The sequence below is a fragment of the Cimex lectularius genome, unplaced genomic scaffold (genome assembly GCF_000648675.2).
Source record: "Cimex lectularius strain Harlan isolate CLEC.00 unplaced genomic scaffold, Clec_2.1 scaffold59, whole genome shotgun sequence".
NCBI lineage: Eukaryota > Metazoa > Arthropoda > Insecta > Hemiptera > Cimicidae > Cimex > Cimex lectularius.
Window position 1 is genome coordinate 2068553 of NW_019392794.1, and position 26421 is coordinate 2094973.

At 36.2% G+C, this 26421-nt stretch overlaps 1 protein-coding gene across 10 annotated transcripts in view; it reads left to right on the forward strand.

Moving 5' to 3' along the window:
• The window catches only part of LOC106661667 (lysine-specific demethylase 3A-like), a 475583-nt gene that overhangs the window by 431181 nt on the left and 17981 nt on the right, over window positions 1-26421 (forward strand). For 9 of the 10 annotated variants that reach the window (XM_014385209.2, XM_014385207.2, XM_024227951.1 and 6 more), the window contains one exon: window positions 11530-11753. In XM_014385209.2, coding sequence (XP_014240695.1) covers window positions 11530-11753 — 224 coding nt within the window. The remainder of the gene's footprint in view (window positions 1-11529; window positions 11754-26421) is intronic. The other variant, XM_014385208.2, reaches the window with a different exon arrangement.

A 26421-nucleotide genomic window follows, 5' to 3' on the forward strand; every position in this document is an offset into this window, starting at 1 on the left:
TTCTTTTTTTTTGATCTTCGACCCGTGGCTATTCCCCGGCCGAGAGCCTAAAAAGCCGTTTTCAGGAAAAGGTTGTTTGAACTCCGAGGAAAGTATTTCTCATCATACTTTTTCGATATAAAAGGATTTTTACTAATGAAATGGAAATTGGGACGGAAGCACTAAAACAACTCCATAACGGCTTAACGATGTTAATTTAATTTGCCAATCAGACGTTTCTAAAGCTTGCTTTCTTGTTTTATCCAACTTGTCATCAAAACAACAATTTATTCAGACCGGAAGTTTTCTCTTACACTTCTCCATTAGTACCGTTATAAATTGGTCCAGCAATTTTAATCATTAAAAAAATGAAAACGAGCTGAATTATTTGTTAGTCAACATTTTAAAGTTTACAGCAGGAAAAAAGGTTGTTGAGCTAACTCGCCAGAAAACAAAGAAGGCAGTCCTTGCTGTCCCAAACCATACTTTCACACGTTTCACAAATATTTTAGGCCTTTATAGGTTTTCGTGGGTGGTCCCTTTCGGTGTTAAGCTGTTCCCTTTGTTCTTGCTTTGTTTTTTGTCAAACTGGATTCTTATTTAAAATTTCTTTGATTTCTTATATAGAAAACCTCAGTGTAACAGGGAACAATGAAGCGAGACCAAACGGACCCTAATCTTTGTGAATAGATTCCATAAATTGAGCATAATCTACTCTTGGTCCGTCTGTTCTCGCTTTGTTTTTCGTCTCACTTTGTTTTCTATCAAACTGGATTTTTATTTTATAATTTCATTTATTTCTTAAAGAAAACCGGGAACAAAGAGGCGAGACCAGACGGACTCTAATCTTTATGAATAGAAGATTCCTTAAATTGTTCCTTGGGTGGTCTGCACATTCAATATTTTTCTGCAGATGTACCTTCGATATTCCATCTATCGTTGGTCCTTCTGTTCTAGCTTTGTTTTATGCCAAACTGGATACTTATTTGACTTTTCTGTCGATTTCTCATATCCAAAACCTTAGTATAACGGGAATAAAGAAACGAAGCCAAACGGACCCTAATCCCTCTTAATACACTGTATAAATAAACTAGGTCAACTTTTTTTTCTCTTCAAGTGGTCAGCAAATTTTAACATTTTTCTGAAGTTTGGCCTTTTGTCGTCTATTATTGGTTCGTCTGCTCCCGCTTTGTTTTCTGTGAAACTGGATTCTTATTTCATAATTTCGTTGAGACGTTAAGCACACTTTATCGGGGACCCTATTTCGGCCCAAATTTGTAAATCGGCTGGGCCAATTTAAAAAAACAAACAAAAAACAAGTGTGTGTGTGCGTGTGTGTGTGTTTGTGCGTGTGTGTGTGTGTTGGCAGATTAGTTTCGACATTTCGTATGATTCAACCCCTAAGTTATGGGTATGTGGGTATTAGGAAGAAAGAAGCAAGACCATGCGGACCCCAAAGCCCATTTCACACGTGTTTTCCTAATAAGTGATAATTGATTTTTACCAATACGGTCTGTCTTCTAGAAATAAATCTCCATAGGTTTCATAAATTACTTTGTAATGACCGCAGTGAGGTTGGATATACATTTTTAAAACGTCCCATATCGATTCAGGATTGCCCTTTTATTTAAAACTGGGGCTCATGTCCGGAAATACCTGGTAATAAAGTCACTTTAACGGATTTTAGACCCTCGTCTACCTGGCTGGGCCCGGTAAGCACTTTGGTAAAGTTTATATACGTTGAACCAGACGATTCTTCAGCACGTACTTCAATTTTTTTCAGTTCCTGTGTTTTATTTGTAAATTGGTCAGAAGTTTTAAATTAAAATGGTGAACGGTGGTGGAAAGTTAATAATTCCGTACATACATCACAACCACGATAGAAACTATGATCATCGATTTCGATCTGGTAAAGTTTTACACTAGCCTTGGCAATAATTCAGGACGTTCATCTGGCCGTCAAATTGAGAAACTGACAGGCGTAATTTGCACATATTTGCAATGGGTTTTTGGAGACAATAGTCTTATCGACTTAGTCAGGGCAAACAAAACCGATTATGTAAGATGACACACCATCCGACCAACAGCAACCGGCCTAACCTTGAACTGCGCCTCGGTTTAACTCGTTGTAAACCGACCAATTTGCCTACTACGCCTGTCCGGGATAATCCAAACAAAAGCTATTATTGCCAATGACTCAACTGCCCCCCTTTCACTGCGAGGTTTCAAAACGCCTTGAACGGACATTAACTTAAATTTCTGCTTTTACACATCGCATAACGATAATGGATAAATGTGCGTCGTTAGCTTTTGAGTGCGAGAAAGTCGATTTAACTTCACATAGTGAAAAGCGGTTGTGAATGTTTTGAATAAAGCGCTCCGATATCCTTCTGACCTCGAATTCAGTTGAGCCTCTATTCTCGAACATAATATTGTGAAATTGAGATGGGTCCGTCTAGCCTCGAATGCTGACAGGCGCGTATCGACTTAATATAATATACGCCAGTCTTCTTCAAACGTGACGATGAATTTGGTTTGATTAAACTTCTTTGAACAGATACTTTCCACCGTAACATCCCAATATATGTTTTTTAAGCGATAATCGGACATTACATATTCGCACTCGACAACTACTCATTTCGAATAACCAATTCAAATCGTGTACATAAACACAACAATTTTCACTTACAAATCCCCACATACTAACGTACACGTTCATACTCACTAATTAACAAATTCACACTCACTAACTCAATTCAAACTCACTAGCCAACAACCAACACTCCTGAACGAACTCATTTATACTCATTGACAAACATCATTCATTAATAAATAAACCCACAACTAATTCACTCATTTATGGACCCTAACAAACAAACTAAGATTCACTAACTCACTCATTCATTCTCGCTAACAAACTACCTCACATTCACTGAGTCACTCTCTAACAAACCAACCCACGTTCACTACTGAATCATTAACACTCACTAACTCAATCCTTTACACTAACTCATTAACTCATCCTCACCATGAAACACACATCCACTAGTTCAAAAACCGCATTCTCTAATTCACTTGTTAATATTAAAGCTTGAATACATTTTTGAAGAAGAATTAAATTTTTTGGTTTATGTTAGAAAACATTTCCATATGTATGTGTGTGTATATATTTTTTTTAATTAAAAATAAATACGTTAGTTATATACATTTATTTGGATATTTCGAGAATTGAACCCATCATCAGGTTCTTGCATTGTATTAAAATTATTTATAAGAGATATGATTTATAATTTATGCCCTGCGGCAAGATGTCATATATTTTAAAATATAATACACATAGTAATAAATTTAAAATTTAATGCAATACAAGATGCTGGCGGTGGATGTAAATTCCCAAAACTTTCAAATCATTATAAATAAGTAATGTATTTATTTTTTTATTACAAAACGACATGGAAATGTTTTCTAAAATAAACAAAAACAATTTAACAAGACAAATTGTTCTTTAAAATTAAATGTTTAAAATAAAACCTAAAACAGTAGATACGAAACATACTTTGAACTATTGTAAATAATATTTACAGTACCTAGTGAACTCGGTTATGTCTAGGCTAGTGGAGTAAGTTTCTTGGTCCGCCCCTACTCGCTCTTTTCTTTCGTTATCCTATTGTTCTGATTTTGCGACAATGTAACGATCATATCGGTTCAAGTCAACCAGTAAGCACTGAAATGGCATATTTAGAATAGATTGTACTTGAAGGCCTTTCAAAACCGTCTGCAGGTACAAGTATCGCTTTTGTTAAAAAGTTGGAAGCAAAAACGTAAACTGGGGCAGGTAGTCAACTGTCGGGTCAGAAAACTATTGTTAAACGCTGGAGATATGTAATTACACAACACAAACAAACCCTGTGTTCATTTGAATTTCCCATATTTGTATTAGAGCAGTTGATGTTTGTCCTGTTGTAACAATGTTTGGTGTTGTCATTAAAATTATTATTGTATACACGTTTAATAATTGGGTTTTAAATCCAAGTGAAGGTCAGCTGAAGGCACAGTCTGAAAGGAAATCTATGCTTAAAACATTTCTCTATTTTTATCTGCGGACTGGCACTGATTTACCAGACAGGTGATACAAAGCGAGTAATTTAGTTATTTGCAAAGGGGAAAAAAACTATAAATTTGAACCTTTTTACTACACCATTATTACAATAAATGATCATTTTCTACACTAACACTTACTTCCTTTTTTTGCATCTCTGTACCTGCTTTTCACCGTGCTTACCTGCTTGGGAGAAAAGGCCCCACCCATGCGGAAAGCCATCAATGGCTTGGGACAGGGGAGCCTTTTGGGAAACCAGACAGGTGGATTCCTAACGTACTTAACCCCGTTTCCCTAATCAATTGTTATCTAGGATTTTCACCTCTTTTATCCGCCCGCAGGCACGTAACGGGGCTAAAGCAGTGAAAGTGATAACAGAAAGCCAAATATGAGCTAACGGAGTTTTTTCTTTTTATTTAAGACAAATACACGTATTAGTCAACGTCTAATTTTTTACACACCGACACGACCCGTGACTAAACCCGTAATCGTATAAAAGAGCTACAACTATTGCGTTATTATTCTTACCTCTTTGTCATAGGAAATATGAGAAAAAGTTTAATTTTTTTATAAAACATGATTTGTTGTTTAGTAAGATCAGATATTTTCGCTGACTGGGGTTGTTTTATGCAAACCTATTTTTGACTTGATACATATCTTTTGAATCGCTACGTTTCGCACTGTGCCGGAATCGCCTCAAGTATTGTAGATTGTTTAAATAATGGTATTTCCGTTTCCTTCACACGCTGAAATATAACAAACACATCTTCACTTATTCACTTGTTCTAACTCGTTAACAGGCCCACACTCACACTAACTGATTGATTCTCATTCACAATAAATCACTAATTGCATTAACAAATGAATACTTACTAACACTCACTGTTACAAAAACTTTGACACTTACTAGCTCATTCTCATCTACTCATTAACACTCACCAATTAACCCACACTTAACTCGCTCAATGCATAAAACTAACAACAAACCCAGACACGAAACTCTCCACTCATGATATGAAACCAACTCACACTCAATCACAATCATTGATTCTTTTCTATTCATTAAGAAACCCACCCATCCTCACATTCACTCTTGACACTCACACTGCCTATACACTAACATACAATTTTACTTACACATTCATGTTTCCTAGTCACAAACATGCAATTTCACTTACACTGCCCACTCACAAACGTACAATTTCAATAGCATATTAACACACATGCAATTTCACTCACCTGCTTACTCACAAACATACAATTTCACTTATACTCACACTTCCTATTCACACACATGCAATGTCACTCAGACTACCGACTCACAAACATATAGTCTCTTATACTCGAACTGCCGACACACAAACATACAATTTCACTTATACTCACACTTCCTATTCACAAACATCCACTGTCACTCAGACTGCCGACTCACAAACATACAATTTCACTTATACTCCCACTGCCTATTCACACACATTAATTGTCACTCACACAGCCTACTCACAAACATACAATTTCACTTACACTCACACCGCTTCCTCCCGACCATACAATTTCACTCAAACATTCATACTGCTTACTCACAAACATACAATTTCACTTACTGCTTAATCAAGAACATTCAATTTCACTCACACATTCACACTGCTTTTACCGTTGAATAGGGTAATGCTATTCACCTAATCTTACTAACAAATCCACAGACAAGAACTGGACGAACGCAACAATAAACCCGCATTCACGTAACTGTTGAACCGGAATCGCCCCGAGACATCATCTCCGGTTGAAAAGTACTTAAAACAATATCCATCATCCACACGAATCATCTACCAAGAAAGCCCTGATTGGACATTTGACTCATTTCATTCGCCGGAAGCCCACTTGCCTAACGGTCGGCCATTATCTGTAAGAAATCTTCCCCAGGACTCCTTTTTAAGGAGTGTTATTTACGGGCGTATGTAAATTCGCTACAGGTCTACAGCCAAGACCCTCGACTGGCTTTGCGAGGGCCTTGAGCTGAATAACGGTCTTCTCACCACCAAACCGTCAATTCCAATTATCGCCACTGATATCATGAAAAAGGAACCGGGAGAGATTGGCTTTCATTTCGTCAAACTTTAATAACAATTACAGTTTTAAATGAAAAGACAGGGCGGAATACGTTATTATTTTATATAACTTTTTAACAACTATCAATGATGGAAAAGTCAATGAAGTAAAAAGAGTAAAATAAAGTTTCTAGTAAGTAAAAACATATCGAAGCTTTTTTTGGGGTGATCGGAAAAATGAAAATGCGCTGGACTTTTCTAGCTTAATTTTCCTTTATCGTTATGATCCGCCGGAATCATGTATTTACGGGTCAGTGATATTTCTATTCGTAGAACAATAGAGTAATTGTAAAGTTATCCTGGAAAGTCGCGTTCTCCCTTAATTCGGCTCGTGACCTCTTTATCAGCCGTTGCATATTAACATATGCATGTAAGCATTTTTTATCCCACTCCCCCCCCAAATATTTATCCCTTATTTCCTTAAAAAGGATATCCCCTCTCTTAAATAAATAAATAATGATTATAAACTTGTTACAATCAAAAGAGAGAAACTAAGAATGTTTCACCAGCGCACGGGATCGAAAATAATAAGAATTCCATGGTAACATGATACATTCAAAACTGGAAATATTGAATAGAGCCTGGACTGAATAGAGGTTTCAACGAATCTAATCCAAAAAGCTTGTAAAAGCATAATACATCAAACAAACAATTTCAGAAAAAAATCCTAGAAACGAAGTTACAAACTCAAGTTTATTATTCAACATGTTTTGTCCGGTTTGTGTTATGACGACTTTTTTAAAAATAGTATCTGATTTTTATTACGTATTCGTAGGCGCGTATTTTGTTATGGTTTATTGCAATAACTTAATACAAGAGATATATTTCTCAACCTATGTTACACTTACTGGCTCACACTCTCTTAACTGCTCAATCAAGGACTCAATAAAATCGTTAAACATTCACAAAACTGCTAACACTTACTAATTCATGCATATTTACTCAACAACGAAAATCAGTTCAGTTAATTCATAAAAACCAACACTTAACTAAATCGTTTACACGTACATTCACGTTCACAAGACAAGCAAGCCTATTTTATAATAGGCCTAACCGTCCCTAATCACCCCAAAAATTCATTCACAAACCCTTACCTATTCTCTAACTCATACACTCACATTCACAAACCATGGTCTCCCAAACTAACCTACGCACACTTACACAATTGAACCAATTTCATTCCCAAGTACAAACATACACTTTACCTTTTAACTCGTACTCTCGCAATTAAAAAAAGTGGTTTCTCACTAATTCATGCACACTTTTTCAATAATTTTAATACATTCAATGTTACAAACAAACAATCACCATTCGTTAACTGATGCTCTCACGTAGATATTTTAACTCAGCCAAACGCGTAAAATCCATCCATTGATTCATGCGTTCAACCAATCATACACAAGCTCATTAAATCATTTGGTTGCCTATTCAATAAACCAACAGCACACTAGCAAACTCATCTCCTCCATAACTCATTTCATTACTCTACTCACAAGTTTCTCCGTAATCGCCAATCTCTCAAACTCACTAATACCAAACTCAAAGTGTAAAATAAGAATGGATATTTAACGTGTATTGTTAGTTAATTTCTCGTGGGAACCTTTTAAAAAACAAATAAATTAATGTGCTATTAATCCATATACATTTAGCTTATGTGCTTTGTTTCGCATTGACCTTATGCGATTGAAGGAATCACGTGCTTCCGAATCCGTCTCTCGTCTCGGATAGCGCCGGCCCATTTCTGAGATAATAAATCTAGAACTCGCTTCCTCCTTCCTGTGAGGAATGGGACAATAGGAGAGGCAGGGAGATCGATAAGGGGGAAAAAGTCAAGGACTGGCCGGAGAGGGAAAAGGGTGGACGTTTGCGTCCCCGGTCGGTTGTCTCAGGTGCCTTCTGGAATTCAAGGCACAATAATTTCCAGCTGGCCTTGCACGCGTCGATAACAGATGACGGAACGGGTGATATAATGGGAAATCGATTGGGTGACGGATGGGCGTACGGACCCAGAGCACTATGTACCCAATTACAGAGTGCGATAATCACAGTCGGACAAAAGAGGTCGCGTGTATTTATTAAAGTTAGCGTTCCAGATATGGTTTTTGCAAGATAGCAGGCTTAACGATTGTATCGTTCTGCAATGCGAGAATATTATTTTCACGAGATCGATTCGCGCCCGTTACATAAAGCAGAAACGGGTTTCCTCGCCCAGCGTTTCCAAGAATGACGAATCAGGGGAAAATCGCTTTGCTGTGGTTCGCATCATCAATTATTTCCACAAGCATTCCAGTTTTACTTGACGCCGCGTTTTTAATTAATGCACCGGTTTTATGGGAAACACTCGTCTTACCTTGAGGCGTTTTGTCTCCCTACTCATCTCACACCTTACCTGTTCCCCGTCACCCAAAACATCCTTCTTAGAAAGGTGAGACCTTTTGAAAATATACCCGACCGACAAAGCCCATTTCATTTGTAATAATTCTACACTTTTAAGACACTGAATGTTTCTAAAACAATTCAAACAAAAGGCTCGGGAAATGATAATATAACAATGAAGTGCTAAACAAGCCTCAATTGTTTTTAATTAGTTGTTTTATACAATTCATTTCCATTATAAAAGTTCAGACCTTACTTTCCACCAATGGTGAACACAGTCCTTCGCTTCTCTTCATTTTAACTGAAAAATCACTTCATATTCCAATTATGTATTTATCAAAGCTTGTTTGTAATTCTTGTAAATATCTCACGGTCTATCTCTTACGCTTTCGCACACTCTTTTTCTCTGACCCCCTCTTTTCTCTCTCTATCTCGTTTCCCTCTATTTCTGTATCTATCTCGTCTCTCTCTCTCTCCTCACTCTCTCTTTCTCCTCACTCTCTCTCTCCTCACTCTCTCTCTCTCCTCTCTCTCTCTCTCTCTCTCTCTCTCTCTCTCTCTCTCTCTCTTCTCTCTCTCTCTCTTCTCTCTCTCTCTCACTCTCTCTCTCGCCTCTCTATCTACCTAATAGAACGTTTATTTTTAATATTTTTTTTTTAATTAAAAAAATACTCCATTCCAAGCTAAACTATGCCATAAAATTACAAACTATAATAATCTACTTATCAAAATTAGCATGTCTATAAAAATTAAACGATTAATATTTGCATATTTACATTGTTCTTAAAGAAATCTAATTAAAATTAATGCGGTCGTTTTCTAATTGGGCCACTCCGTCTATTTTGAACTCGAAGACTTCCGGAACGTGAAAAAAAGCTGTTTCCCCCTGCCGAATGTTGTTTTTCCCGTTCAGCGATGCAGGCCGGGGCTGTTTATTGTTGTGTTTGTTTTGCGTTTAATTCCGTCGCCGATTATCAGAGCTGGGGCAGAATTTAGATAACAAAGGCCATTACTGTTCAAATTTTCCAGTCGGGCACGGGTTGTTTGCTTACTAGCCAAACATTTTCCCTTTTGTGTAGTCAAAAGCACCGCCCGCGCCGTCGACGTCGTCGCCGCATGATTCATTTTACATCTCATTATTGCCGAGATTTCCAACCGTAGCTCTGATAGGGAGAACCCAAGAGGGAGAAAAAAACTAAAAGAAAATTAAGCCGTGCCGAATTTAGCCCTAACGCGAACGAGGTCACAGGATTGATAAAAAGGTGGGTTTCCCAGTGATCACTTATTGTGTTGTTTTCCTTGACAGAATTCTCATCCAAGGATGTTTAAAGATACATACTTTTTTTTAAAATAAAGTAAATTGTTCTTTATCGATTTGAGTAATAGCATATTTTCTTCGTGCGCATAATCCTTTAATAGTTGTATAACTAATTTTAAATTTAAGGGAGTCTATGAGAAATAGCACCTTTCAAAATGTTCACTTATAAGCATCTGCTGATAAATCTTCTCAAATAAGTATGTTTGCAATAAGCGCTCGCATGCTTTGTTATACGAGGTTTGTTCCCAGCTTAAACATTTCTAGTAATGATTACTTGGATATCGTTAGATGCGGTCTGATGTGACGTAGGTTTTAGAAAACCATTTTCTTTATCGTGCCTACGTTTCGATCTTTATTGAGATCATCTACAGGGCCTGGGATTTATAAACATTGTTTAAACTTTACAAATACGTGTAGGATGTGGAAAATGAATTTCTCGCATTGTATACATTCATTTTTTCCACATCCTACACGTATTTGTAAAATTGGCACTGAAGATGATCTCAATAAAGATCGAAACGTTGGCACGATAAAGAAAATGTTTTTCTAAAAGCTACGTCACACCAGACAGCATCTCAAGACCTCCAAATAATCGTTGGCTAACGGTCACTAAACACCCCACATTTCTAGTGATTGTAATCGGAAACTAAAATATCAAGTCGTATATGGTCGAATGGTGTTGTCCTAGCATACAATTGATACATAATCAGAACAGAAGAAGCCCTTGAAAACAGGGTTTTCGCGCGGAATCTGTCTGGATAATGGTAATTGCCTGGCCTTGAGATCTTTCAAACTTTTGTGTTGTTTTGATTTTTAATTTTTTTTATTATTTATTTTATTTGCATGTTTATTATCCGTGTTGTAATGTACTTTTTTTTGTAAATCTCTATATTGTATAAAATCTAAATAAAGTATTTAAAAAAAAATTGTTTAGAGTAGTCTTATTGTATGAACACCTTGCTGGCGGATTTTTTCCCACGAAACAAATATAACTTGATTCTCTTTATACTCTATTTGTTCTTTATCTCTCTTTTATTGTTTCGCTCACCCAACTCTCACTTACGTGACTCTACCTTTCCCCTTTTCTTATAACCCTCACTCTCGCTTTTAATTATATTTCGAACATCTTACTCAATCCAGTTCTATCTCACCCCTTCTTGATCTCTTACTAGTTTAAATGCTAGGAATTGCCAACCTTCAGGCCAAATTTCAGGCTTTTGATTTAGTGTGACCTCTTTATGATGTTATGAGAGCATGCCAATTTAAAAGATAAAAATAGAGAACGTTATCAACAAAGAAATAAACATTTTCATCCCCTTCTATCTCTCTTTTTCCTTAGCTCTCAACTCTCACTTACATCACTCTACCCTTTTCTTTCTTCTGATTCTCTCTTTATTTCTTGTTTCTTTCTTTCTCTCTCTCTCTCTCTCTCTCTCTCTCTCTCTCTCTCTCTCTCTCTCTCTCTCTCTCTCTCTCTCTCTCTCGCGCGCGCGCACGCGCGGATACGGTCAAATTTGGTTGGAAAGATGAATAAAGTAGATTGTATCGTTCGGTTGTGTACCGCAGAAATTAAAAATTAGTACATTACAATAATATGATAGTTTAGTAATTTTGTTGTACGTGTATTGAATTTTTTTTTGTATTTTCAGCAGGTTTGGCGCGAGGGCGGTATGTCACAGCCGCCGCAGGGGTATCCCGGGGGTGGCCCACCGGGTATCCTAATCCCTCCGCCGCCGCTGTACTCCCCGCTGCCCCCAGAGCTGTGGGCCGTGAAAAGATACCCGTCGCTTCCGGCCACCTCGACGCACCTGGCACCGCCATCCGAAGACTCCGAGAGGGCGTACCACCAGCACGAGAGAGGCCGGCTAATGAGGTAAGAGGGGTTAAATAGGATAACAAGGGCTCGGAAGGAAAACCATTTTCTCCTACCGTTTCCTAGGAGGTCTTCGGTTGAAGGCCTTTTGCGTCAAGCCGTGTCCGTTGCATAACAAACCTTGAACGCCCGGTAGCAAGAATGGCTCTGGGACGAGTAGTCGTTTTTCGATAACCAGTCATACAATTTTCATCATTTTATTTCATGATATTTCCATTTTCAATCGGATCCTATCGAATTTTTCCTCTTCATCCTTCGCTTACCCTGTACAAAAGAGAACTAAACCCATAACGTAGATTTTTTGCCCTTTTTTCACACTTCTTCTTCAAACATTCTTGGGTAACTGCGAGTTCATCTTAAACATGATGCAGCGCATTTTTCATTGTTAGGTTATCATGACCCAGTTTTATCGCCGACCTCACAGATTTTCTGCTATCTCAAAACATGACCGATTCTGTTTTGGGAGTTGATTATCCCTTCGTTATTCAATAATATCGTTCTTTTTATTATCTTGTTGTGTTTTCCACGACGGGAATGAGATTTAGGATGACCCAACGCTATAAAAATGTCGAGTAATATTTCTGACTCACTTAAAGTAGAACAGGTCGATAAAGCTTTAATAAAAGCTGGCGTCGCATTCTTTTCTTTGATTATCTTTTTTATTTTTCTATATGGAATTCTCAAAATCATTAGTAGCAAATAGAATATCATTTTAAATATAAAACATATTACACTGCTATGCTTGTATTCTGTACAATTCATTCAAATATAAAACCACCGTGTGTCAAAATTTATTTGTATTAAAAACAAAAAAATACAAATGGTGTTTATCGTCAAGACCAAAGTTCAAAACAATAAAAAATTTAATTTTCGTTTTCAAATCGTTTCTCGTACGTCTACTCGAAAATACTATGCAAAAGAAACCCTGTTTAGATAACAAAATGAGAATTCCTGTATCTAGAACACTAAAAAAATAATCGTCACGAAAGATAATGTTGTTTACTAAAAGTATGAGTGATTAGAGAATCATTAAAATATCACAATAAAGCTAATGCTTATAGAAAAACGGCTGCTCTGAGATTTTCAATTTTTTAAAACCCTGCCACGTTTGCATATTTATTTAAAAAATAGCTTATTATTCTCGTTCAGGATTATAGGTTATGTTTTTGAAAAAGTAGAGTAATAAAATTAAAAATAACAATTTCAACATTGTACAATATTTGATTATTTATGCAGGTTTTAACGAATTAAACAATATATAAATTATAGTAATAAAACTTAGGGTTTAATGGTCTTTAGTCATAAATCCTTATTAAATTTATAAGGACACGATTATTGTTTTGTATTTTGGAATTGTTGATAGTGTAATAAACCGTTTATCATCGTGCTCTTGTATACAGTTAGAACAAAGAAAAAACGGAACATGACGTTTGATCGAACCATCATAAATTTCAAATGACTCTAGGAATCGTACTAGGACGAAGTTTTGAGTTTATTGACCTCACACAGATGTACATTCATGATTGTGGACAGAATAATAATACCATTAGTGATTATCTAGTTGTGTAATCAAAGAGAAAGAAATTGTTCGGATTAGGTTTGTTTTGCTATTTGGTCCTCTTTTTTTGTGGTGAAGGTTAGAGACGGGATGTTTTCTGTTTAAACTCATAACGAAACAATCCTGGCTATATTTCAGTGAAAGTGAAAGAGGTTGGTGGAGTTTATAGAATAAATGTAAAAACATTGTTCTAAATCTGAACCTGTTTGGCTTTGGATTTAAAATAGAATTCGTGATTTTTTGCATTTAAACCTTTCCTTTTTCAGACTTGTAACTACGATAATTTAGTGATTTGTTCATAACTCATTAACGAAAATTATATAAAATAATAGCTATCTAGTTAAGTCTCAACAGGTGTTCAGGGTTCATGGATTTCAACCCTTATAATGAAACTAGAAACCATGATGATGTGGACGATTCAAGCCACTTTATAAGCCTTTTTTAATGTAAGATCAATCGAAATTTCACAGGTTATGCCGGTATTCTAACCCAGAATCAATACCATGGCAAATACGAGCCGAAAGCCCTCGCGACTTGGCTATCGTTCATTATATTATTTTTATAATAACTGTATAAATTTGCGCTTGTATTTTTGAGTAATATTTTCTTTAGAAAACATGAAAGAAATGTTGTGTCACATATTTAATGGCCGACTGACCAGCGTAGTGTGTAACCGGAGTTGACCTCCTACAAGACAGAAGACTTTTTCCACTTAAGAATTTTCTATAATCACGCCAAAAAACAGAAGATAAATCTAGGTTGTCCTAGTTGAAAAATTAGCCCATTAATAAACAATACGACTTGATTTGGCATCGGTGTGAAAAGAGGCGTGATTATGTCAGGCTGCAGGAGATATTTTCAGCTCGTGTCGGCAACGGAATAGACGGCATTCGATCAAGTCCGGTCCGTCAAAACTTCCCCCTGCTTCCTTTTTCTCCCGGCTTTATCGGAATTGTTCAAAAGGCTCGGAATTCCATTGTCTCGCCGTTCGACCCAGTTTACGCAAGCCGCGGCGGGGCGTAAAAACCGATTCCGTCAATCCTCGAGGTCATTGACTACATTAAACGGCCTCCGATTCCGCCCACGACCGGAGAGGAAGTCTTTGGAAAGGCATAGAATTTCGCAACGATTCCGAAAAGGGGGAGGGAAGTAAAATTATCAAAAACCCTATTAACAAGTTATCATTCTGGCCCTTTTGTGCTCTTTAGTCAGAGGCGTTTTGCTATTATGTCATTTTCCACCCCACGATCAGACTTTTGAAATATACATTTTTTTCCCAATGGTCTAATTTTCAAATTGATTATAAAATTGAAAATTCTCGTTTTTATTTTGATGATTTTGCTTTCAAACAGTGCCAATGTTGTTGTTTTTGTCGTGAATAACCGATTGTTTGGCCTGACTCATTTGGTAAACAAAATGACCTCATTTAACATTTCTTTCCCCCTCTTTTTGTTTATTTATTTAGACGCCTGGAATTAGACATTTCCGACATTGGAAGCCCGATGAACAAGAATCCTATAGGTGAAAGGTGAAGGGAGTCAATAAGGATCGGAGAGAACGGACCGGTCCGCCGATATTATAAACGGACAAAAGTCGACATTTCAATGACTCAGGGAAAAAAGTGAAACCTGGTTTCGCCCTGGGGACATGGCCTCATTCGAGAAATCCTCATAAAATAAATTATTAGCCTTGGCCAAAATTGAACGGCCAACGTTCTCCCGGCTCGGTCCGTCGCGGAAGAAAGGCGGGTCGAGTTAATCTGAATTGTTCATTAAATTGATTGCCCACTGTGAAAGCTATTATAAAGAAATACTTCTTAGGGTTTTTTTAACGCAGCGATACACGCACAACTTAGGTTCCGTTTAGGAAGTATAGCTTGAAGTAGCTATAGAACTATTTTCTAATAAATATGGTGCTAAAAAATTACACTTTTTACAAAATATGAATGAAAATGTTATATATAAAAAACGATATGGTAACGTTATCAAACCCTGGTATTTATTGTGCCAAGTTATGCTGTTTTTTGTTATCATCGTGGTTCAGACAAAATCTCTTCTTTTTTAATCTTTCCCGACTGTATGTAGACAAAAGTTAAAATTATGTCGTTAATAAAGTAAATTTATTTTGTTTTAAGCAGCGATAGCTGGCTTTGGTTTGAATCCTTGATTGATTACTGGTCAAAAAATGCTGCTAAATAAGCCAAGTTATATCAGAGTTCTGTAAAAATTCTGAACTTCGTCCAATTAGTTCCAACTGGCTTGAGTTCCCTACAGTCATAAAAAACCGAATGTTAAAACATTAAATAGCCGTAATAAAAACAGAGGCAAATCATTATTTTCACTGTTTTTCCATTTAACCACAACTGTAGATAGTTCAAGGATATCCAGACTTGTTTGTTTTAAGAAAGCTGTAAGCTTGGGTGCGATAAAATCGCCTGTAAATAAATTTTAAATAAACGTAGTAAAAAATTCCATATTTGTTTAGTGGTCATAATTGACGATATTAATTTTTCCAATTAATTACTTTTTATTTTTCTTCTCAACGAAAAACCTTAGATAAAAATAATAATTAATTGGAGAAGTAAAAGAGAGAAGTAAATACTATTGTTTCCTCGTTAATTTAGACAAAAGTCGATGACATGGAGAGAAGTTCAAGGATATGAGGATTTCTTTTATTTTATCCAACAATTAACGGTGTTGGGGTCCTTCTAACGGAATAAAATCGTTTAAATTTAATTTTAATTGTAAATAATTTTAAAAATAGGCAAAAATGTCCATTTTGTTTTTTCAGCAGTTCTAGAAAGAAGTTAGTTCAAGTATATGAGGATTTTTTAAAAGTTAAAGCGATAAACGGCTTTACTTCAATCTTATGGGAGAAATGTAATTAATTAAATTAATCCAAATTCTCTTTAATTACATTTACAAAATCTAAATCTAAAGCCAAAAATAAAGTAGATATTGTTCCTTTGATAATAAATGACTGAAGTGAATTAGGTAAGTACATACGTTTGAAACATCAACGAAAATGTTTTAAAACGAAGCTGTCGTTATCATAGGTCAGTAAAGAGTTAGTGATTACGGTCGGTTCAAGGACGGGTTTTGAACAGAAAAAATATTTCACAGCACTTCTGTAGGAAAATTGTGTAAAAATTAATTGATTGATTGATTTTTTATATCATTGGTCAGGCAGTTTTGAAAATTAGTTTACGAATTTTTGTTCACAAAGCCACTCGTTTTATTTGTAGAGGAAGTTGAAGAAAATATTCTACGCAGTTTTTTGATACGTCCGCGAAAACATTTTAAAAAGAAGGAGATGTTGGTGTTATCGTAGGTCAGTAAAAACGAACGCTGGAGTCTACACATTCCAACGATGATTATCAGTTTTAAAGGTATTTTCGGTACATTTTTTTTGTAAATTTTCATTTTGAAAACTGTTTTTTCTCTCTCGTACATCCTGTCTAATAAAACATACAAAGTGGAATTCGTGTTATGTAAACAGCAAATATCGGAAAAATTTGACGCTATCTCTCGATTGTTCTTCTGGCACAAGAGCTGTCGACGTCTGAATGTATTTTTAATAAACGATCAGATCCGAGGATTGCGCAATTTGAATTGTAGCAATTTAATAATCGTTCAGATAAATGTGCACAATTGGGAGAGCAAACACGACCTCGGGATAAAATTGGCAAAGGATCCAACATGTGAATATCGAATATAAAATGAGGTGGGCAATCATTTATACGATTTAACTTATCTCAAAAGGTGAGTTGAATTTACTGAAAGTGCATCTTTTATTTTTTTATGTAGTTTCATTAGAAAAATAAATAAATCATCGATACGGAAGAAATTGTTATCGACGCAATTTTGCTGAAAAATCAGAACAGGATTTACACTGATAACCCCGTTATTTATAATTTACAACCGTCGGCAAAATTGTATAACCGGAATTCCGATATATATATTTTTTTAATTTATTTTGTCACATGGATTTTCCGATTACGACTCCCTTCTCTTTTCGTATAATGCGGCGAGATAAAAAACCAACTAAAAAGGATTCATTGTGTCACTGTTTGCCGAATGTCGTGTACGTGACCTCTGAAACGCTCTTTTATCATAAGAAATTATGTAATTCCGCTGATACCGGCCTCTGCTGAGACGGGAATCGTTTATCTCTGTTGGCCCTCGAGCCATGGGGAGAGGACTAATTAAAATAACAAAATAAATATAATTTTCGTTTGAAGATGGCCTCAAAAGGTAGATTTTCGTTTATTGATTTGTAACGTAATATTTGTTCGAAATTTTCAAGAACTGTTTACATTGCACACAAACATTTCATCGTTGTTTTGTATGCATTTTGTTAAATAAACTGTACTGTAAAATATCATGCAAACCGAGCTAATTGTGTTGAGTATGTTAAGTTTTTTTTAATGGGTCCTAATACTAATGCTAGTTTGTAAACTATTTTAAGGCTTTGTTTATCCTATTACATGTTAGGTAATTATAATGGAAATATTTACAATAGAACCAGAACAAATGAAACAAGGTTAGATTGAGGAAAGAACTAAAAAGTGGTCAAAGCAGGATAGAATTAAAATTACTGATAACTCTGACTCAGTACTCATATTCGTGATTAATCAAGAACAACAATTCACAAAAATAGTTCAACAAATCACAAGAACACACCTGCGCATTAAGCATATGGAAAACTCGATGGGTCATTCACGTATATTATATTAATGGCATCGAACTGGACTTTAAAACGTGGTCTTGGGTCTTCTAAACGTTGTACCTACAAGTGTGCTATTTTGTAAACTCTTTCAAAGGTTAGACCGTGTTATTTACTTATATTGGAAGTACTCATAATCAGAAACATAATCAGAAAGGAAGACACGGTCTAGATTGATAAATGAGGAGTCCAAAAAGTGGTTAAAGCAATATAGAATTAAAATTATGTGAAGCTCTGCCTTTATAATTAATTAATATTCGTGATTAATGAAGAAAAACGCATAAACCATGTATAAACCACGTTAGCACATTTAGCATATGGATAATCTCGAAAGGTCCTACACGTTTTATACCAGTGTGTTATTTCATATTTGCTTACAAAGGAATGATCAAAAAGATTGCCAAAGAAGAAAAATTTCGCAAAACAATTTCCATCAAGAAACTTTTTGAAATAGATAACCTAGCATATCTTTCCGTTTTACATTTTGACATTTTAAAAAATCTGTCATTAAGCATGAACAAGAAGTCTTTAAACTTGTTCGAAAACATTTTGAACAAATTTGTTTAGAAATCGTGAGATGCGGTCTGGTGTGATGTAGGTTTCAGAAAAACATTTCCTTTATCGTGCCAACGTTTCGATCTTTATTGAGATCATCTTCAGGGCTCAAAGTGTTTGTCTTCTGTGTAAGGGCACTCTCGACACGACACGCAAGAATGGCACAATTACGCGGAAAACAAACACTTTGAGCCCTGAAGATGATCTCAATAAAGATCGAAACGTTGGCACGATAAAGAAAATGTTTTTCTGAAACCTACATCACACCAGACCGCATCTCACTATTTCTAAATAAATATCGATTAACGGTCACTAACCACCACACATTTTGAACAAACCAGAACAAATTAGCACATCTAACTTGGCGGAAATCTCGAAAGGTTATTCGAATTTTAATGGCATTAAATAGTGCACTGGACATTAAAACACTTGTGTCTAGCCTTATATGAATGTGCTATTTCGTAATCCTGTTCGAAAGTTAGACTGTGGTTTACTTACGTGAAGGATCAAAAAAGTGACGAAAGAAGAAAACATCCAATTCCATCAAAGCACTTTTATAAACAATTTTCCCTTTTTTACGCTTTGACATTAAACATTGTCATTTAGCTCGTGGAAAACACGGTCGTAGGTCTACTGGCCGTTGTACAAGTGTGCTATTTCGTAAACACTTTGAATGTTACACTGTGTTACCTTATAACGGAAGTGTTCACAAAGTTATTCGAATGTCGCTAGTTATATTGAGGAAGGAAAGACTGAAAAAGTGATCAAAGAAGACAAAATTCAATTTCATCAAATGATTTCCATCAAGACACTTTTTTGTTAAATAAAAAAATCTAGCAAACCTTCCTTTTTACATGTTGGCATAAAAAAAAAAATCATTAAGTACGAATAAGGGACTCATAAACCAGAACACGATAGCACATTTAGCATTTGAAAATGCTAATTATCTTTTATCGTGCTGCTTGCAGAAAAAATCCTTTTAGCGAGTACAATATTTGCAGGAATGAATGTTATATTCCTTCCAGGAAGTTGTCACTGTTGTACACAACTACACGTTTTAATAATTATTTCCTTTATGGAGTTTATATTATAGGGTTTGAAACCTTGTATACCAGAAGTTCATAGTTTTTGTCTTAATAGTTAAACAGACAAGAGATTAAATATCAGGGATAGTTTATTATTATCAATGGTGGAATTGGTCCGGAACGAGCTCACAATCTATTTTTAGCTGGAGTTTTTTCCATTAAATAATGAGAGTTGTAGCCTCATCATCTATTCGACTTATCGAGTTACACGAGGCTCATCGAGGCCAGACCGCCTCTCGGAAAATTGCCGCGTTGTAATCATCTAAAACTTCGTTTTAACCTCTTTCCAGGACATGTTGCGATACGTCAAACGCCATCAGGCCATCGTTTAAGGGACCCCCAGGCCGATTATTCACCGTTTTACGAGCAATTTTCGCCAAAGGTCGTCAATCCGGGAAAATGGCAGGTGGAGCGAGCCACTTTTATAGCCGAGCTAGGAGACGCCTCTGGCTTCAAGAGACCGAGGTCGGCCTGGGGTTCAAAGAATTCCCGGGAGAAGAAAGGAGAGAGAAAAAAGAAAATCAATTAAAAAAAATACCCTCTACCTTGAAATCCTTGAAATGCATCTGCCGTAATAACTCTTTCCCGCTTTATTGTGGTGCTGGGGCTTTAAAAAGGATGCGGGCCGGCAGATGTTGCTCAAACCGCCGAGCTTGATCCGTTTCTGAGATGGATCACCGGTCCGTAATACTGCTGAGACAAAAAGCGCAATTGGAAAAGTCTCGGTTTAAATGATATAGCCACTTCCCTACTTTACTACTGATGCTTTCCCTAAACCGATAATTTATTGAATTCTGAAGACACTTTCTAGTCTGCAAACAAGTTTTGGCCCTGTTTGTAAAGAATCTACGTGTTCCTGTCATCCCAAAAGGTCAAATTCTAACCGCAAAGCCTCGTATCGTACAACATACATGTAAACCCCCAGAACCTGAAATGTTTTCTCTTAGAACAGCCACACAATAGTAATATTTTTTCAAAAATGTTATTTGCTATCCAGTTTTTTTTTAAGAGTCAACGGTAGGAGTTAGCGAGGATTAGTCGGATTAGCTTACATTACAAATGAATAAACCATCTTATTAGCCAAAATTTTATATTTGCCGTATTGTTCTGAATTAATTTAATTAATTATAGTTAATTAATCAATAACAAATGAAGTCTACATCAATTCAGAATTCGTGGTAATGGCTGACTATTAGGGTATTCTGGAACCCTTGTATTTATGCTAATTGTGTAATGGTGCTATTCAGATAGTACCTTTGTGAGATCTCCATATGCTAAGTGTGCTAACATGCGTTGGTTAATTCATAGGTTATATGTTTTAAAATGTGTGCCTTGGCGGAAATGATTCAATGAAAATGAATTTAGTCTTCTTTCTTCTCTTTAACCGTCCTTTTTGTTCCCACCATTTTCATTTTCTTTTTGATTATATTGTGAGGACTTTTTTGTAAAAATACTTTCGTCGCGTGTTTTCTCGGCCTTAAAATGTTTAGCACAATTTGTATGTATTATTGTATTAATTTTGATGCTAGATCTATCTTTTATTTGTACTTTTATAAAAGGATTCTTATCGGTTTTGTCAAACATGGCAATCTAAAGAGCTGATGGGGTATAATTGACAATTTGTTTTGTAAATTGAATCGTTAAAAGGAAAATTCTATTCCGCTTGGTCAACGTCGTAAAAACCAAATCTTTCTACCTGAAAAAAGAAAAGTGTGAAGAAGGACTCCAAACCTGGAGATGTAGTAACCTGTTTACCGTGTGTGGGACCGGATTTTTGAAATAATAGATGTGACGGTTTGAAATCCCCAATAACAATAACACTCCACGGGCCCAGTGGACAAATAACTTGTTGTTGTGTGCCGAGCTAGGACGTAAAATAGTAATTTACGCTATTAGTAAGTCAATTATAGCAAAAACAAGCCTTTAAGGTCATATTGAAACCCGTTCCATTTAAACTTTTATCACAGCGGATCTTAGAATGCCACGGGCCTTCCGAAAAATCCGCGTTCTTTCTCTGACCTTCATGGGTCGTTTATAGGACGAAGTGGATTAAAAGAATTTATTAGAAGATCTTTAAATTTTATTTTAGTAATGATTATTTACAATTTGGCCATAGCTGCCAAAATTAGGACGGCCGGAACAAGACGTTTTGGACCGAGTCCAAATTTCCAAATTTGAGAGAAAGGGAAACAAAAAATTCGAATTATTTCATTAAATAATTTAAAGCTTGTTTTACCCAGTTGGAACCTAAGTGCGTCCTCCTTTCCACACCCAAACTCTAATAAATATTTATCAAGGAAGGAAAGAATTTGCAATTCACAATTCAAGCCATTAAGCAGTATTAAGAATCTCCGTTGGATGTTTACACAGCGATAAGGCTCACACTGTCTTTCATTTATCATTTATAATAGGCTTATAAAAAAAAATATTTTTCAGTGCAAATATTTCTCTTTCTTTGATATAAAAATTCTATCGTGGTTCAATTAGCCATCTTTCAGCCAGTTTCTCAATCCCACGCAGGATGACTTGTGATGACTGTTGAAAAAAGACTTAAGTTCAATTTCAAAATTATTAATTTTTCCATGAACAAACTAGTTAGAAAACAAGTAATAATCAGGAGGAATGTCAATATGGATGTACGAAGAATTCGACCCTATGAAAATACAACTTTTCCTTGGTCTGCGCTGTGACCGCATTGAGAAACAAGGTTATGATAGAACCACTTCGCAGATCCCAAAAACGGACATGAATTTTTCAGTGCCTCCTTGAAGTTACTAGAAATGCTGTTTGATCACTTTCAGGATTTCCCAGTCAACTGTCCATCACATTTGGTAAAATCACATGTCAAATAGGTTCATAACAAATTTTTGGTGAGATTTTACCTACTCTACTGCTCTATTTTTGGTACGATATTTGGTAGGTGTAGCAGGAGTTTGATCAAATGGGCATTCCTAGGTACTGTACTTCCTTATCGATATCCTATGAGGATTGCCCGTAACACTTCTTCCTTTATCAAAGCCGTATTCACTGTAAACTTTAAACAAAGTGAGCCATGGATCGAAATAAGCCAAAATTTGGCAAGGTCAGGATTCAGTTCGTCGATCCTTCGAAATCTAACTTTAACTTATTTAGCGTTTTGGAGCTATGGCTATATTGAGATATTCAACAACAGATCCCTGGAATTATGTGCATTAGATAAAACGGCCATGATGCACCCTAAATATTTAAATGTAACTGCAGTTTGGAAATTTCTGCTATAAAAAAGCATTAAGTGAAGAAGGGAAAAGGTCAGTTTGATATGAACGCCTCTCTATGTTGATACAAGTCAATGGGAAGGCCGGACGTTCGTCCCGCTGGAGGGGAACGTATAAACGACTCTCCGAGGACGATGCGATCGTAGTGTTAACGTAATAACGACGTCTAAAATTGGATCCCTTTATACTGTTTGGGTTTCCTTGTTGGCCCTAAGCCCTTGGCAGAGGTTCCCGTGGAACGGGATGAAGGAGTTTATACGCCAAATTAAATACATCCCGGCGCAGCTTTTTCCCGGTGACCCCACCTCGAGGAGGAAACTAGAATGGAAACGGATTAGACGCAGTTTCTGCAGCTTTTTCGTCCATTTGCTGCGGCCGAGTCGTGTCAAGGTTAACTGCCTTTCCAGATCTACCTGGCTCACGTTTAACCTCAGGTTCTTTATTCAAAAATAAATCAACCTTATCTGAAACGTCACCTTACTCATTTCATTTTTCTTATTTTATTTCTCTCTCTCTCTCTCTCTCTCTCTCTCTCTCTCTCTCTCTCTCTCTCTNCTCTCACTCACTCACTCACTCCTCCCCTCCCCTCATTTGCATTAATCGTGTTACACGAGCTTTTATTAATCCAACACCCTCTTCGCCCAAAACCAAACATTGGTTAAATAGCAACCAAAATATAAGTTATCATTATAAATTTGGACACAAAGTTTAGATGAATTCAAAAAGTGGAAAAAGCAATTCAGATTTGAGTTCCTAGAACGTATTTTCATGGAACGAATCGCTCAAACAACAAAACTGCTTGTAAAATATAATACTCAATAATATAAAGATAATGGACCAATTAGTGGCGTTGAGAAAGCTGAAGCGGTTCTCACGTATTTCTGTGGCCCGCCTACTCTCGCTATTTATCTTTTTAGCCTATCATATTAAAGAATAAGTACTAATGTGTATCATTAAGTTTTGTCAAGCCTCAGGTAAAATGTATAGGCGGTTTGTTCTCAATTGATCCAGAATCATTGGGTCCGCGCAGTCTCGCTCTTGATTCGTTATCATGCCAGTTTAAAGCAGCTTCTATTCGAAGTACAACCTGTGTTCAATTATTCAATTGTCTTTAAATCTGTCGAAGTCAGCAATTGATATTGTTAAAATAAACCGATCGATTAGGGGCATGGAGAAATCTATAAAGTGGTTCTCACGTAATTCTGCGGTCCGCATATCCTCGCTATTTGTTCTTTGACCCCCTGCATATTCAATAGATCAGATAAATATGTATAAAAAAAGTAAGGAAAGTGAATTGGACTATTCGCAATCTTGCTTGATTTAAAATTTTAATACTGGAAAATGTCATGGTTAGTACGCAAAAATCCTACATAAATAAATGTTATCATGCAAGTGACTTGAACAAATTATTTATTAATTAGGGAATCTCAGTAATGTGTATTTTTGACACGACGATTTTAATTTAGGCGGAGATAGTTTTTTTCAATTGATACATATTTGGGTCCGCTTAGTCTCGCTCTTGATTCTTATTTGGGGTCAATCTAAGAATTGCCATTCTTACCAAGAACAAATTTTGTTCAATTAATTATTGAACTGCCTTTAAATCTGTCGAGGTATACAACCATTATTGTTAAAAATAAACGGATCGATTAACGGCGTTGAGAAAGCTGAAGCGGTTCTCACGTAGTGCTTCGGTCCGCATATCCTCGCTATTTGTCGGTTGTCAAATCTTTAAAATACTCTTTGATGCATTAAAATATTCTGGCCATAATTTATAACTAACTAACTTAAATGTACATTACCAGGTAAAATCATATTTACAAATCTCATTGATGTCTGTTTAAAGATAATTGCCGTTTAAAAGATTATTTTTAGAACTAGGAAGACGTAATTTTGATTGGAGGTTTGTTCCAGTATCTGTGGTGGATAAGGTGAATGTATTTGGAACGAAATTATTGATCGAACTGTAACCGAAACATTGTTTTTCTAACTCGAGAAAACTGCCTGTATGCAAATAAAAACTAAAAGTGTATAAATCGGTCCTAAATTAAACCGATTTGGCCGCAGTGCTGGCGTGTCGGGGCCGTCTATAAATAAGGGGCAGCTTCTGAATATCGCCGTCGGTCCGATAGCCTGGAAAGTCTATTATAGAGGGGAGATCTTTGTGTCTATGATCTATGCGAGAAGGGGGGAAAACGATGGTGGCAGCGTCAGGTAGAAAGCCCTCGTCATTAACCACACTTAAGGCCTTGAGGAACCGGTTTAACAAAGCGGCGCCTGTGGGCCAGTAAAAAAATGGCCAAAACAAGCTCATTAACAATTACCCAGAGTCATTCCAAGGAGATAGGGTCGGTTTATAAATATAATTAAAAAGAAAAAAATCTTTTTTATCAGTCAAAATGCGTCCGCACAGGAGGAAATTATCACTCCTCGCCTGGAGTGTGATTACTCAGTGCAAATTAAAACCGATTGCTCGGCAAACAAAACAAATTTATCTCGTGTAGGATGATTCGCCTTATCGCCTTTTCTGGAAAGGCGATAACAAGACTTTTTAGCTTTCCAAAATCGCCAAAAGGTCAGATCCTCTCTAAACAAGGTTGTGCAACGAGTCACAAACTATAGATCACAACGATTTGGGCACTTTGAGAAAAAAGGGGACTTGTAGATTGCTAGTCCATTCAATGATGTCAATATTTTTATTTTTATTACGAGATATCTTCATGGAAATCGGCGGAGTGATGAACCAGCAGTTTGGTCCTTCCCCATAATTTTGGTTTGGTGGGTTAGTATGGTTTTTCAAAAGATGATGACTGAAGATGCCCAGAAGCCGTGCGGCAGATCAAAGATATTGGAAACTATCTACCAAATTGCTCATATCTGACAAATAAAAACGTATGGTAATTTGTTTACAATTTTGAAACCCTTTTTGAAACTTGGCGTACCTACGAGATATCAGACAGGAACAGTACGCCTTTCTATGAAACACAATATAAGCCAGTCTTAATCACTTGTACTGTTAAAATCGGTTTTAAGCTCTACTTACCTGTCTGGGGAAAGCATTGAACCAGGCTTTTCACAATTTCAATTCTATTTCGGTAACTAGCAAATCTAATTTAAAAGCTGGTCAAAGAGAATAAAAACAGGAAAGAAATGCGAATCTGATATAAAAAGTTTGAAATTCACCTTGAAACATTGATCCAATCTGATGGGTTTATTTGAGGAACCCGTCCCTTTTTCTTTTCTGAATCGATTAAATCCACTGACCTCGGGTCAGATGTGATTTTTTACGTGAGATAATTCCCTCTCCGTTGTTGTCTTAAACAACTTCCTTAAAATTTAACCAAGGCCGAGGATGCAACAAGGTGAACGTTGCCGAAGAATCATCCCGTTGTCCTGTGATTATTTATAAACGTGTCTTGACGGTTTCAATTTAATAAACACACCACGATAGTACAGACAGATTTTACCGTATTTTTCAACAAAGACGTGAT